We start from the raw sequence: 15,986 nt of genomic DNA on the forward strand, positions 1-15,986 counted from the left end.
GCCCTGGTCTACAGAGTTCTAGGACAGCCAGGGCTACACAGAAAAAACTGTCTTGAAAAACCAAAATAGTAAGTAATAAAACAAACAAAACAACATCTTCACCATCTGGAGAGCTAGAATACAGTGTCAAATATTCGTTTAAATGGAGGTCAGAGATAGCAACCATCTCTCGACCAAAACGCCATTCTGTGTCCTTAGCACTTCCTGGCTGGCCAGCCACACCCTGTGAGAGCAGCAGAGTGCAGTGACAGTGGTTCTGGGGGCCTCCCTGCCCTCTCTGAAGAGTGTTGCACCACCAGCTTTAACCTAGGGCTCCTCGTTTCTCAGCTCTGCTTTCCTGACTTGCTCCCTGAAGATGGGAAGTGCCAGACTCCAAAACTGCAAAGAGCCCACCCTGGTACCCTCTCTTGGCACTGGGAAAACGCTGCAGCCTGGGCAGCAATCGGCCACTTACTCCCCAAGCTAAGCCAAGGCCGAGCTTTGCCTAGTGTGCCAGCCGAAGAAGTGAGTTCTAAAGGTCCAGCGTCTTCATTCCGACCCCCACATTATATAAGGCATGAAGGGCCAATACTGAGCCCTATTGACGACAGGAGGATAATCAGGTGGGAAGGCAGAAAGCTTGAGAAAGGCAAGGCAAGTGAAGAACTTATCATTCACTCAGGTCCTAGGGCAGCAGTTCAGTCCCTGCCACTGGCCATAAGGGGACAAGCTACAGAACTAACCAGTGGGTCATAACACAACCACCTCCATTACTGAGCGTGCTACAAAGGTGGGACTTGAGTAGATGGCAAGAAAGATGAAGCTTTGGAGGATGGTCCTCAGAAATGCTGAAGGCCCCTAAGCCAGCATTTACTGCAGTCTGGCCAGTGGTGGGGTAGAGTGTCGGGGCAGGGTGCACTTTAGAACTAAATGCCACTAATGCTGGCCTGCTGGGCAGCAATGAGGAATCTAAGCCTCCCAGAGCCCATTTTCCCGCAGAAAGAAGGCTGCACTGGAGAGCCATCCGCGGGCTGGGTGGATTTTTCAACTGTTCGTGCTATAGGGATTCTTACTATTTCAAGGCTACCAAAGAACCAGCTAAGATTTCTAGAAAGCCCAGGGATCAGCCACAGCTCCCTCGTACGCAGGAAAAAATGTGGAGCCTCAGTGTGCTGGCTAGTTTGTCAACTTGACACATGCTAGGAGCACCTGGGAAGGAGGTACCTCAACTGAGAAAACGCCTCTGTTAATGGGTGTCAGGAGTCCCGAAACTGTGGGTAGCACCAGCCCTGGGCAAGTTGTCCTGGGCGGTATAAGAAAGGCAGCTGACCAAGAGACTGGGGAGCGAGCCAATGAGCAGCATTCTTAATGGTCTGTGGTTAGTGCCTGCCTCCAAGCTTCTGCCCTGGCTTCCCTTTATGACGGACTGTAAGCTGTAAGATGAAATAAACCCCGCCCTCCCCATGCTTTAGCCATGGTCTTTAGCATAGCAGCAGAAAGCAAACAAGGACATTCAGCGTGGAGAGATAGAGATATATTTCCTCTATTGCATATTTCAGACTTCACACTGAGCTTCAGGCACAACGCGACTCCCAGTTCTGAGCGCCCCCCGACAGTCTTCCCGCGCTGCCAGTGGGGCTCCCTTTTCCAGGACACACGTGGGAAACTGCACGGATCTCAGCAGGCTCTGACGCCCTGTATTTATAGGGCAGGGTGTGCTGAAAAGCCTGAGAGCCAGCCTCACCCCTACCCTAGGGTCTCCTGGCTACCAGACGAGCGAGCAGCTGTCCCACTAAAGCCCAGCTCCACAGTAGCCCCCAAATCACCCGTTCTGGCCTCAGAGCCTGATGGGACACCTGTGCCTCTCAAGATCCTCAGCTGGGAACCCATCGGCCCAGGCTGGGGATGGAGACTCTGGAGGGCGAGGCAGACAAAGCCTCTCCAGAGCAGGAGCAGATGGGCTCGGTGTGCTCCCCATGGCCACAGCCCACTTCCTGGGCCTGCTCTGAGCCCTATTGCACATCTTCCTCCCCCTGTCACTCATTTTAAATTTAAAAAAAATACAAACTAGAGAGGGGCAGAGGAAGCGACCCCCCTCATGGTTCCGGTGGACCTCTGACCTCTTGCAGGGCCTTTAGCAGTAGTGAGCACTACACCCACCAGCCCTGCCCTCGGTGCAGGTTCCTGATGGCTCACACGGGCACACTGCCTGGGCCTCTGGTTCTTGTCTGTGGGAGAGATGTCCCTCCGTTGTCGATAAGGTGCAATTCCCCGGCTCCTCCGGGTTGTGCTGGCTGGGGCCCTGCTACCTGAGTCGCCCATCAGCTTTGACAGGCCCCAGCTCTGATTTAGGGTCAGGAGACAGAGAGCTCCAGCTTGTCAGTCTGCAGAGCTCCAGGGAGGGACAAGCAGAGGGGCCTATGGCACACAATCCTGCCACAGACCAGAAACTACTCAGATCCCCATCTGTCCAGGCCTCAAGTGCAGGACCCGTAAGCTCTGTGTGCCTCTTGGCAGCCTCCTCCATGGTCTCTGGCTGAGGCAGGTTCAGGATGCCACTTAGGCCCTGGAAACTCTGCTCCATGTATTCATTGTGGGGTGGTCCCGCGTGCAGCCAGCTAGCATCATCTGCAGGTACAGAACAAGCAGTTAGGCATGCCCTTCAGTTCACAGAGGCCAGTCCATAGGAGTTCCCATCCTAACCTTACCATGGGGGGTCTCATCTTACAGAGTGGACTGGGGCTGAGCTAAGGAACTTTCTATGCCTATAATAAAATCATCAGTTGTGGCCAGGGGGTGGTGACGCACACCTTTATCCTCAGGACTCCGGAGGCAGAGGCAGGTGGATCTCTGAGTTCAAAGCCAGCATTACCTACAGAGCGAGTTCCAGGACAGCCAGGGCTGTTATAGAGTGAAACCTTGTCTCAAAAAACCAACAAACAAGTCATCGGTTGTATAAAACCCAAGTGGTACTGAGCCTGGTCACTCACACTTATAGCTCTAACAAATAGGAGACCGAGGCAGGAAGATTGCAAGAGTTTGAAGCCAGAATGGGCTATTCAGTGAGTTCTAGGCAGCCTGGAATCAATTTTAAGACAGTGTCTCAGTAAATAAATAATCAAAATTAGAAAGTAAGCATTCCTAAATTACTAACTTTAGGATTTTTTTTTAAGCTGAGGTCAGAACCCTGGTCTTACTGAGCTAAATCCCAACTTTAGACTCACATTGAACAAGGCACTTCTTGACCATAGGAGCTCTCAGACCCCTTGGTAGCCTGTTCTCTACACGGGGCTGGCTTGACTTGGCTTTCCTTCCCACTCCCCTCTGTAGTAGCTCCCAGACCCCTTGGTAGCCTGTTCTTCACACGGGGCTGGCTTGACTTGGCTTTCCTTCCCACCCCCCTCTGCACCTTCTTCACCTCTACTCTATCCTCCCGTGCAGACACAAGCCAAGTTCATACCTCGGCTTAGAACACTCTCGACTTTTGTCCTCTGAGGTTTAGTCCCAGGCCTACCTGCAGAGCTGACTGCTCAGCTTGCTGTCTCCTTCATCCAATGGGGAAGTGACTTGCCTGCCCTGTATCTGTCCCAGGCCCTCGTCCTTATCTCTCTGGGTTACTCCTGCTCTTCCTCGCCTTCTTGGGATCGGGTGCAGTGGGGAAAGGAGACAGCTACCCATGGGGACGTCACTCATCACCACTCTCAGCCAGCATTCATTCCAGCACCTCCAGAGGTAAGCCCTGCAGGAGGGTGCTTGGCTTCCAGCTGCCCGTGGCCTGTCCCTTTAGCCCCAGCCAAATCACCAGGAGGCTGTGTGAATCTGGTCATCCCAAGCTGCGTGGGACCGAGTGTCTCAAGGCTGCGCTGAGAGCATTATGTATGGAGGAGCATCAGAGACCGGACAGGCTGAGGGACAAGATGCCCTTAGTCCTCAGTGAGAGCGGAAGTATTTTCAGGGCACTCTGAAGGAAAGCCCCACATTATTCTAATAATTTTCCTTTTGCACTAAATCTGGCTTGAATGACTTGTCCCAGTCACCTACGGGTGTCCCATAGTTGGACCAATGAAAAGGCTGAGTGAGTCATTCCCAAAGCCCAGGGCCCAGCTGTAAGGGCAGAGCCACATTTCCAACTACAGTCAGCCTGACTCTGGCTTCCCTTCCCCCACTACCACCATACAGGGACGAAGACCACAGCCCTGCCTTACCCCTCTACCACTCAGCCATGGGACCAGCACCCTGGGAAACCCTGGTCTGCCTGGGATCTGGGCATCATCCTCACCTTTCCTGAGAGGTAGTTTGCGGTTGAAGGTCAACGGCAGCACAAGGAAGCGAGTCTCACCCAGGGGCTCCCAGAACTGAAGCAAGCGAACAGTCCAGGCTCCTGGCCTCAGCGGCCGGCTCAGTGGGGGCTTGTACTGTGTGACCTCAGTGTCCGCATCTACCGTGATGTCATATGACGTGGCCACGACATAGGTGGGGTCAATCCAGACCACAGTGGCTGTGAGGTTGGGGCCCCGGGCCCAGCGCTGCATAGCTACAGGTTCATCCAGGGGTCCCAGCAGGCCCCCAAAATTCCGGAAGAGACGTTCTTTGGGGTCCCACTCAGTGCCAACCTGCAGGGAGGGAGGCAGCTGGGCAGAAGCCTAAGAGAAGTTCTTCTTCTATCTGCTCTCACGCCACCTCTTCTGCTGTAACCCCAGGTGAGTCACTACCGCTTTCAGGTTCCCTATCTTCAAACTGAAGGGGCGAGTCTACAACTGAAACCTCTCCCCAGCTCCGAGGTTTATTCCAGGCTGCCACCTGAACCATTCTGCAATGATGGGGCCCATAAAGGCAGACCACCCCCCACAAAGCCAGAACCTGTAGGAAAGGACACCCAAAGCTCATCTGGACTGTCCAAACCCCAGGAATCCTTGCACTTTAGGCGATGAGAACCGACAGTTCCATCCCTAGTCCCTGTGTCATCTGAGAGGACCCCTTAGTATGCCTGTGAGGGTGGCGTGGGTCTATCTGTGCCGGCATCCCCAAGGTTGCCATGATCGGGAAAGCAGAGCCCAGAGAGCCCAGCCCATAAAGGTCTGATGGAGTCCTTACCCCTCCCTTGGTGTCTGTCCCTCTCTTCCCACTCCCTGCGTCTTGCTGGGGGTCAGGAGAAAGCAAGGGGGAGGACCTGTCCCACCTCCAGACTCTGGAGCCGGCTGGCCTGGTCATTGCGCCCCAACAGTTTCAGCGACCCCTGGGGCATCAGCCACATCTCAAGCGTCTCTGCTGGCCCCTGGGCTGAGGGCTGCACCGCCTGCGTCACCAGGTAGCCCTGGAAATGGTCGTCATAGAAATACAGGTGCACGCTGGACGGCAACCCCCTGGGCTCAAACCTAGGAAGGTTTCAGCAGGGAGAAAGGAGATGCCATCAGCACACCTGACACCACCCTGAGTCCCAGGGAGGAACACTGGGGAGCCCTGGCCCCAGGACTTTCTTTGGTTCCAAATCTCACACCCCATATGGTCCTAGCACTTTTTTACCCAGCTTTAAAAAAGAATTTCCCTGCCGGGGCTTACTCTAAACAGGAGCTGTCTATGATTTGTGTCCTCCCTTAAGGTACCATACTCTAAGGGCCTGCTATATGTCAGAAGGGGTGGGGGCTCCTACCTGCAGAGTGCAGTGGCCTGTGGGGGTACAGCAGTAGCAGCATGACGCAGGCTGAGACGGGCAAAGGCTGTGTAAGCGGTGAGTAAGACATCGCTGAGTCCACCAGGGCCATCAGCCACGTCATAGGTGTTCTCCCAGTAGGCCTTGAGGGCTGGGGTGCTGGGTGGGTAGCTGCCGTACAGGTGGAAGTCCAAAATTTCCAGGACTTCCTGATTCACAGTTGATTCAAACTTCCGGGCAAAGAAGGTGGGTCTGGAGACTTGCTGGGGAGGAAAAGACAAAAAGATGAAGGGTTCTGCGGGGCCCCAGAACACAGCAGGGAGCAGGGGCTGCTCCCTCAGAACTTTCTAGTTCTGTCCCTGACTTTTCCACATGCTGCTGCGGCCCAGCTCCAAGGAGCTAGCTGCCCCAGGTGGAAACCCACCCTGCCCTTCTGACCCAGAACTCTTGTGGGGGAAAAAGCTGGGTCACAGGCTTCTCAGGTACCTGAAGCCTCAGGAAGTCCTGCGGCTTGAAGTCGTTGGGAGAGCAGCCACACCAGTCCACAATGTGCTTGTACTGGCATTTGCAGCCCAGCTTACGGTTCCAGTTGGTGACGCGCAAGTTGTTGTCCACGAGGCTCTCGCAGGCCGGGCTATTCTCCAGCACTGTGTGGAAGAAGGACTGCAGGTGGCAGGAGAGGGGGATGGGTGAACCACGGGCCATTCCACCAGTGCCCTCCCTGGCTTTGGCGCCTCCTCGGTCACCCACCTCGGCGGGAAGCAACGTGTAGGTATAGAACTGGCGAAGCTGGGCCACGAGGGGATCGTCTGTATACACCACATATTCCACAAAGCTACGTGTCAGCACGAACCAGTCAGAGCCGCCGTCCACCACGATGCCCGCTGGGATCTGCCATTCACCCAGGCGCCACATGTGGGAATCACACTCGTGGAAAAGCCGGTCCAGGCCTTGCTTCTTGATGAACCTGAGGGAGGTTCCACAGAAAGGAGCCTGAGCCTTCTTTCTACCTGGCAGCCAGCATGCCTTCACCTATGTTAGGAGCTTTACAAGCCAGGCCTGGGGCCATCAGGTGCCCTTGGGTGGGAGGCACTGTGCAAGACATCAGGGCCCCCCTCCCCACCACCTGTCTCACCTGGAATTGTCTCGCCCATGTGACTTGAGGAAATTCTTGTCCCGGTTCTTGGATAAGAATGCCACCAGCTCCTCGTTTGTCCTGGTGAGGGAAGGAATTTGTGTAGCCGGGGCTCAGTCCCAGTCCCCGAACAGATGCCTCTAGCCCGAATGACCTTTACCTCTTTACTTTCTTTCTCACAGGAGCTACATCCCGTGCCTGCCCCTTGTCTGGGGTGATGGTACCTGAGGAACCCAGAGAAGACGCCATCCCTCCTCCACCTATGCTATCTGACCCGGCGCTCCGGGTCCAAGCCTCTGGCTCTTCCTCTCCATTTCTTATTATCCCTGATGGTCAGGACACCTCTCACTAGCCTCACACCCCAGTTCTCACCTGGGGTCAAGGGACCAGGTCTGGGTTGTGGGGACTTCAGAATGCAATGGCAAGCAAACAAAATGGAACCCACGGCCCTGATGCCACTGATGGGACTCCACGCCCACCCATCCGCACACCTGGTTGGATAGTCAGTGGCACTCAGGTTGATGAAGAAGTCCCAGGCCCAGCCAGGGATTTCCAGCAGGTCCTTCATGCTCCGCAGGTACATCCTCAGAAGGCTGGCCCCGCCCCAGATGGTGACCATGCGCCAAGGAGTCACCCGCACGTTATCATAGTGCTGGGCCAGCTCCACCACCTCCCGGTACAGGTAGTTGGACCGCTGAGGAAGAAAGGGATGAATGGTCAGGAGATGGAGCTGGGCACCAGGGCTGGAGCCCCCACCCAATATCTGAGAACAGCCATCTTATCATCGACCAGTCTGGACCTCAACCGTAGTTATCTGAGCCAACCTTTCTCTAGACGACCTGTCTACAACCTCCGGAGTCTCTGCTCCGCTCACCCAGATCCTCTGGGTCTCCCCGGCCCACAGTACCTTATCCACGTGGATATAAAAGAAGTGCTGCTCATGGTAGACAGCCTTGAGAAGACGCTTGAGCTGGCGGATGGCACGGCCATGAACCACCAGCATGTAGGCGATGCGGACTGGAGGGCCACCAACAGGCTGCTGGGCCCGAGTCTCTTCCCACTGGATGCCAGGGCTCATCTTGCCTGAGTGGAGCAGACAGGGACATTGGTGAGATGGGGGAAAGGCTACCTGCCTGCCTCCCAGTAGAAGCCTAGACCTGGAGACCTGGTCCCAGGTCCCCCTCTGCCAACTGACTTTAGACAAGAAGGGCCATCTGGGAAATGAGCAAGAAGACCTGGGCCACATCACCTCCCATCAGTTCCTGGGAAGGACCAGAGTACCCTAGTCCCTCACCAGGCAGCTGGCAGTGCCGAGGCACAGCCTTGGGCATGAGGCTCCCAGCTTGGTGCAGGCACACTACGTTGGCGATCTCCTGTTGGCATTGCTTGGTGCTGGCCCGGGCCAGTGCCGACAGTGCATCCTTGCCCACGATCTCGCACTTAGGAGTGAAGCTGTTGTCTGTGGGCTGGGGGGCCCCCTCCACACTCCCTGTGTCTCCATGTGGTGGGAAGCCAGCAGCTCCCATCAGTGCCTCCCCAGCGGCTGCTCCACTCAGGTTCTGGCGGCCTGGCGCCTCTGGAGGTGGGGCAGGCGGGACCCGGCGGCTAGCTCTTTGGCGGCTGGTTACTGCTCGTACCACCTTGGCCACAGGCACGCCTGGGCTCTCAGCACGGCCCCGCCAGCGCCCATGCCTTTTACCAGCACTGCTCCTGCGCCCTGCAGAGCTGTCTGTGTCCTTAGAGCCCTCGCCAGGGTCTAGTGGCCGTGGCTTCCTCTGCCTTCCTTTCTGTAAAAGACATGCAGATCATAGTTAGTCATTCACCTTTTCTCCCCAGCCGCAAGTTCCATCTTGGCCGAGGTCACTTTGAATTGTAGAAGATCTTCGCCATCATATACCTAGAAGAGTCCTGCTCACTCAATAACTGTACAAACAGAGACACTTCAGGGGCAGCTGGCTGAGGTGGCTTCCATGCTCCTCCCACCTCAGCCATCGCCCCTCAAGTGGTTTCCATATTACACATCGCATAGCATGGTACTGCCTTTGCCCACTCTGGGCTCACGCCACTTTCTCTTTCAGCATATTTTAAAATACATGTCCATGCCTTCTCCAAGGAACCCTGCAGGGGACCAAGGAGTGCCCCCGCTGAAATCCATGCCTCCTACCGGGGGCTGTCTGGGAAGACAGCCTCACCGCCACTTGCATCCAACACTCTTCATGTGGGAAGACTGAGGCTGCAACAGGGGAGTAGCTCAGGAGGGAGGAGGGAGCAGTCATGAAGACTCTACTATTGGATGGATCTCCAGGAAGCTGAGGCAAGGGGCTTTGCTGAAGGTACCCTGTGAATAACAGGGGGACCCAAGTAGGAGCTGGCACAAAGCAAGTCTGTCAGGCAAGCCCAAAGAGGGGCAGGAAGCTCCATAGCCCCCAAACGCAGCCCTGTGGTCGGCTCCATGGGCTCTCCTGCGTCAGGACTGCCTGTGGCCAGCAAGGCAATCTATCCCTGGCTGGAAACCTGAGGTCCAGCTAGCTGGAGGCCCACAGCTGGAGGCGGTCAACCTCTGTATTTGTGACAGGATTTCTCAGGTGGACAGCCACCTCATCTGCCCCAGAGCAGGGGTACACTGAGCTCGGAGACAAGAGATGTTCCCCTAGCAGACTGTAAACTGAGAAGCCACGTCAGACCATCTCCCCAGGGGCTGGTAGAATAGCTGGCACATGAAGGACATTTGGCTAATGCCTGTGAGTGGGAAGGGACAGGGGCAAGGGGAGTCCCGTGAGTGCTCTGGCCTGCTGTTACCTCACCACCAAGACCCTCAGCTGGGAAAGTGGGGATCTAATGAGACACCAGCTATGGAACGGCAGCCAGAGAGGCCATCGCTCTTGCCTGTCCCTTTCCTCTCACCATCCTGCCAGCCCCCTGCCTCTGCTCTAGCACTCTGTGCTCGTGTTCACGCTGAGCCCTACAGACACATGCCTCGCTCGAGCAGAGGCACCTGGATCCTTCCCACCCCGGCCACTCATCAGTCTCCTGGCTCCCAGGGCGGACCCTGGGGTCTGTCCTTAGACTCCAGCCTTTGCTTCCTGGTGAGCTCATTCAGCCTCTGCCCTCTACATACCATCCTTACACCATCCGTATCCCAGGTTTACCTCTTTGGACTGGAATGCTCCCTTGAACCTTTAGGCATGGAATGAGCAGCCTCCTTGCCATCTCCCTCAGAGTCCAAATGCCTACTATTCTTCCCTCCCCACTACTCTCTGTTTTTACATCTCAGCAAATGACAACCTTTTGTGGATCAAATCGAATGTGCCAGGAGCCCGATGTTTTCTTTGGAGGAGACAGACAGGTGGCACCGAGGAAGAGGGAAAGAACCACATGATGCTAAGCAAATGCTCTACCACTAAGCTACAGCCCCAGCCCTGATCTCAAATTTGATTCTTCTCTCCCTATACTCCACATCATCTCTACCCACTGTCCTCACCCTGATCTCCTGACACGCTGGCGCATGCGCCTGTCCCTTCCTGTCTCTCCTTATCTCAGCCACCAGAATTTATTTTAGAACTTTTCTTTTTCTTTCGTTTTGGCTTTTCAAGACAAGGGTTCTCTATGTAACAGTCCTGGAACTTGCTTGGTAGACCAGGCTGGCCTCAAACTCACTGAGATCCACCTGCCTCCCAAGTGCTGGGATAAAGGCGTGCGTGCGCCACTACCTCCTGGCTAGAACTTTTTTTTTGTTGTTGTTGTTGTTGTAGTTTCTGGCTTTTGTTTTGTCATTTAATCTTTTTCCTAGAAAAGAAAAACACAACCAGAGGTATTATTTGACAAACTAACAGTGTCAGAATGGAAGGGGAAAGAGAAAGAAAGGCCAGAGGAACGGAAAGCTAGTAAAGAGTGGACTCCAAATCACAGGACCAGTCCACAGGTGGAATCCTTATTCACTTTGGGACGCATGTTTGGTGTCTCATCTTCCGGCCTGCCCCCTCAGATGCCGCGGCAGAGAGAGCTGGCCACAAAATTCAGAAACCTGACGATGATGAGCTCAGGACTTCACAGAAAGGTAGTCTTAATTTAACTCCTTGATTTTGTGCTCAGGCATCACCTGGCAGCTTTCTTGCCTCAGAGAAGGGTCTGGAAGAATGGGAGAGTCACACTGGGGCACACTTTGGCATCACAGCAGGGGGCTCCAAGCACATGCTTTCTTACGGGCACACTTGGTCTTCATCTGCACAGCCATTTGTCCGCATACTCGCCACTCCTTCTGGCCAAAGAATGGGGAGGTGCTGGCTAGAACTTTTTAATATTTATTTGTTATTTTCATGTGTTTTGCCTGCATGTATGTCTGTGAACCACAAGTGTGCAGTGCACAATGGAGGCCAGAAGAGGGCGCTGGATTCCCCTGGGACTGGAAATACAGTTGTGAGCTGCCATGTGGGTACTGGGAATTGAATTGTGGTCCTCTGGAAGAGCAGCCAGTGCTCTTAACTGCTGAGCCATCTCTCCAGGTAGTATCCCTCCACCCCAACCGCATTACTGGCTCAAGTTCTGTATTGGCTATGCCTTCCGTCTAGGTGCTCTCCATGGACGCCCCACAGCTCAAACCCTTGCCTCCTCAAATCGCTGCTCAGACTGTGTTTCTCAACAAGGCCTGCCTGGACTGAAAGCTCTAGCCTCCCTCGTGCCATTTTACTGTCCCCACAGAAATCTGATGATTGTGGATCGTGAACCAACAAAGCGACTTGGCAGATAAAGGCCCTTGCTAACAAGTCTGACAACCTGAGCTGGATCTCTGGGACTCACGTGGCGGAAGGAGAGAAATGACTCCCACAGACTGTCCTTTGAGCTCCATGTGGGTGCCAAGGCACAAGTTCACCCACCCACCCATCCACATATACACACAGAACGCAACAGTAATACATTTTCCTAAGAAACACGCTGGGGCTGGAGAGATGGCTCAGAGGTTAAGAGCACTGACTGCTCTTCCAAAGGTCCTGAGTTCAATTCCCAGCAACCGCATGGTGGCTCACAACCATCTATAATGAGGTCTGATGCCCTCTTCTGGCCTGCAGGCATACACACAGACCGAATATTGTATACATAATAAATAAATATTTAAAAAAAAAAAAAAAAACTTCTGGCCTAAGAAACACGCTGATCTCTTCCACTATCCTAACATGAACTTATATATATATATTTCGTGCCCTTCTGTCTGTCGCTCACATGGCTGTAAATGCTGCCAGGGGGTGTTCAGCTTGTTTCTCCAGTGGCATATTCGGAGTCCAGAGGAGTGTGTCACAATCATAAACACTCAGTTAAGTCATGCTCAGATGAATGCCTGTAAAGGTCTTGGTGTGGGTACTGCGTTCACAAAGGTTGCTGTCCTTTTCATTATTACTGGGCACTGAGACAGCAATAGTCAACGTGAGGCCAAGGCTTAGGCTGTCACACATGGTGGACTCAGGGTGGAGTACAGTGTGAGCTTCCCCTGCCCTTTTTCATAGGAACAAGGAGGTGCCTGGGAGCTGCCGTCAGGTTCTCCACAGTACCCAGGCCCCCTGTTCAGCACCCAGATGGCTCACGATGTCTTCAGAGGTGCCCAGTAGGTGTACCTCTGACTGCACTTATGTCTCAATGTCTGAGACAGAGTAGTCAGGAGACCCTGTTCCATGCTTACGTTGAGGATGGCACCCTGGGCTGGCCAACCTACAGAGTAGTGGCGTCTGACCCAGCTACACAGCAAGCACAGGAAGACATTCCCAAGATTAGGTGGGTAGTGATAGCAAAGAGGAGTGAGTTCTAGGGGTCGAAGCCTGTATCAGTGCATCAGGAGGCTGGTGAAGAGGGTAGGGCAAAAGGGCACAGAGCCAGGCTGGCTGTGGTGGGAGACAGGATATGAAAGGAAATAGGCAGGTTGGTGCCCCGCACTGCAGCAGGGAGCTGGCTGACCCTGAGAAGGACAATCCCAGAGGAGGCTAGGGACCAGAAGGCAGCAATAAGCAAACAGAAAGGCCCTGGTGGATAGCCAGCCCCGACTCCTGAACCCTCTCTGGCAGGTCCCAGCCTCAAGCTATGTCTCTTAACAGACTGCTGTCAATAGCAGGATGGTATATAGATGGGGGGGGGTCCCCTGGCTGGATGCATTCTGGCCTCAGAGACACCCCCGCCTCCCTGCCAAGGAGACATATAAAGTCCTCTGCCACTTCTGACTCTGAAAATCCTTGGATCCTCCCTAAGCCATGAAGAACGCTCACACAGAAATGCTCACCCCCTCCCCGCCCCACATGCTCCCACCCCGGACTTCTCAGACTGCATTTAAAACAAGTGCTGAACGGACGTCCGTGAAAGCTTTGAATGCTGTCACGTGGCTCTTTGGGGGCTCGTGATCATCCCAGGTATCCACTCTCACCCCTCCGCGGGCAGCACAGTGCTTTCCTTAAATGCTCATGGGCTCCCGCTGTGCAGCTTCCCGCAGCACTTACAATAAAACCCACTCAAGTCCCTCTCTGTGGTCTCTTCGGCCATACAGGATGGAACCATCTTTGGGGAAAGTGCCCCACCCTCTACCCATTCATTCCCCAAGGATCCCCAGCTTAGCCCACTCTCCCGAGACCCCTCTGCTCAAACTCTCCTGCCCACCTCTTCCTGGAGGAAGCCGTTCCCAGCCTCCCAAGCTGACCCAGCCCCTCGTTATTCTAGCTTCCCTGCTCCGTCTGCCTCTCCCTGTAGAGACCGTCTGCCCTGCAGGCCAGGACTTCACCTATTCTTTATTTCTGTATTCCCAGTAGGAGCACAGTGCCTGAGAACAGGAGAGAACTTAGTGTGTGCTGACAGGCTGAATGAATGAATGAACGTACGTCCCAGGGTGCAATGCTGAGACCATGTGTTATGTCCCGACAGCCTGGCAGGTGCTGAGAATTACCCCAAGCCGTCACAGGGACAGCTTGACTTCCTGGTTTTCATCACCCAACAAAATCGGTGCCACTGTTACCCCCAAAAGAAGGAGAAGTGGCTGGAGGTGGTCCGCCTGACAGCAGAGCCAGGACAAGGCCGTGAAGAGAGCGGGCTCTCTTGCGGGCTGACCTCAAATGCTACACTATGCTCTTTCACAACTCAGTCTGGTGAGGTGGCTGCCAGGGCTCCACAATTTTTAGGCCATTGAGGACCTTTCTCCATTCCGGTCTAGGGTTCCTTTCTTAGCTTTAGCCAGGGGTGTGTGGGGTGTGAGTGTGTTGGGTGGGAGACCCCGATTCTCTCGCCTGTCTTCAATTCTCCATCCCCAGCTATGGGCCGAGCAGCGGGGGCTCAGCTCATGCACTGACTCCGACAACCAGCCACTGAGCCACCCACTTCTGAGAAGGCTCAGATGCCCTGATGTGCTCTTCTGCTCTTCTCCCAGTCCTCACCAGCATCCTGGCTCACACAGACCAGGCTCCTCACCTGCCTCTGTGGCCCACTCCATCTGAGGTGTCCCAGTTGCCCAAAGAAACTTCATCATCTGACTGGAACTTTCTACTGGTCTTTATGCCCAAAGAATAAGCTCACTCCCTACACAAGCCAGCTTCCCCATGACTGTCCTCCGCTCCTGTTAGGGTCATGGTCCCAAGTCTCCTTGGTTCCTGGTCCCCTCACCAGCCCGAAACTGGAAGGGCAGCTCTTCTCCCGGTCTCCACACCAGGTCTTTGGAACTGACCAGGAGGGGAAGGTGTTCAGGCTCTACGCCTTCACCCTGCCAGGTAAAACCCCAAAGGATATGACAACAGAGCCTCTCTCCCAGAACCCCGGAGACACAGGAACAAGAACCCCTGACCTCTGGCCACAGCTTAGGGCTTTGATTAGGCAAACCATCTCCACTTTTCCAGAAACAGACGCCTCCTAACCACACTACAGGAGGGTGTGTCTGAGCCTGCAACTAAAAAGACACCAGTCAAAAGTAAAAACAACGCTGGGATCAGGGGCTGGGGCTCTGATCTACAGCTGCTGTTCCCATTACCCCAGAGCAAGAGATGGCTGGCTCCCTCCTCCTTCGAAGTCCTGAGGCTAACTCAACAGCTCACCTTCCATTCCCATCCCCTCCTGAAAATTCACCCGGGTTCTTCCCTGGCTGAGAAAGCCACGTCTTGAGGACACTTCAGTTTTTTTTTTTTTTCTCCCCTTGGGGGTCACTCCTGCACTCTATTCCGGGGTATACACTTTGTCACAGGCCATAATTCCACCCCCTAAGTTCCACTTCACCGCCACACGCTGCTTCTCAGGCGCAGCTGAACACAGATGCCCGGGGTCCCTCGGTCCCCACTCCTCCGCCCACGGCGCGTACACCCCCCGCCCCCTCCCAACTTCAGAAAGTTTGGCCTGAGGCTTCCCACCTTCAAGTAGGCTAGGGCCCAGTCGCTCCTCCTAGCCCCGATCCCCGTGCCTGACCTTCATCGCTCTCCGGGACGGAGACCACCCCACCATGACCCGCTCTTCCCTCCACGGCCCCCAGTCCTCCAGCCGCCCCGGCCTCCGGGGTCACGCACTGCTCCCACACGCAGCCCGCCAGGCCGGCCTGAGAAGGGAGTGTTGGGGGACCGAGGTCGGGCTCCAGGAGGCTGCCTGCGCCCTGTACGCACGCGGCCCGTGTCCCACTTGCCTGGCCGGGGCCGCCCGCAGCCCCGCCAGGACCCCGCGCGCCCCCGCGCCCGGCCTGCCCGCCCGCACGGCCGTCGGAGCACCTCTCCCGGCTCGTCCTCCTCCAGGCCGCTGAAGCTCCACACCACCAGGCCTTGCAGCAGCAGGATGGCCAGTGCCGTGGCGATCGCCAGCTTGTAGCGCCGCACCAGCTTCTGCACCCGCGCGCTCGCCACCATCTTCCTGCCCGGGACGCGGGGCGCGCGTCCGGCCCTGCAAACCGGCCGCGGGCGTGCGCATGGGCGCGGGGCCCGAAAGCCCCCCACACCCCGCCCACATAGGAGGACCGGGGGCGGAGTCCTAGGCTCCACCCTCTCGCGGGCTGGGCTTGAGGCAGTGGGCGGGTCTTCCGCTCTTGTCTCCTAGGAAGGGTCTAGGCGCTCTGGGTCCCTTCCGCGTCTCCTAGCGTGTTTGCGTGTGGGATCACCACCTCTTGGCAGCAAAAGCATTGTCCTGGGGTACGGAGAGTCTGCGGCTTGACAGCGCTGATGTCGCAGGACATGGTGTGCGTGGGGGTGCGGGGAAGAGACTCAGCGGTCCGCGGCCCTGGGAAATGCT

General features: G+C 55.5%; 1 protein-coding gene across 1 annotated transcript; it reads right to left on the reverse strand.

Moving 5' to 3' along the window:
• Window positions 1-1,498: 1,498 nt before the first annotated feature.
• Xylt2 (xylosyltransferase 2) lies at window positions 1,499-15,694 on the reverse strand. The gene is made up of 11 exons (XM_050157067.1): window positions 15,473-15,694; window positions 8,059-8,551; window positions 7,672-7,847; window positions 7,256-7,458; window positions 6,765-6,845; window positions 6,380-6,596; window positions 6,116-6,292; window positions 5,630-5,892; window positions 5,159-5,354; window positions 4,259-4,592; window positions 1,499-2,607 (listed from the first exon to the last, which is right to left on the reverse strand). Exons 1-11 carry the CDS (start codon window positions 15,605-15,607, stop codon window positions 2,285-2,287), a joined length of 2,598 nt encoding a protein of 865 aa, XP_050013024.1. The 5' UTR covers window positions 15,608-15,694; the 3' UTR covers window positions 1,499-2,284.
• Window positions 15,695-15,986: the final 292 nt, after the last annotated feature.

Source organism: Alexandromys fortis, unplaced genomic scaffold (genome assembly GCF_014885135.2).
Source record: "Alexandromys fortis isolate MF-2015 unplaced genomic scaffold, M_Fortis_MF-2015_v1.1 scaffold_31, whole genome shotgun sequence".
Taxonomy (NCBI): Eukaryota; Metazoa; Chordata; class Mammalia; order Rodentia; family Cricetidae; genus Alexandromys; species Alexandromys fortis.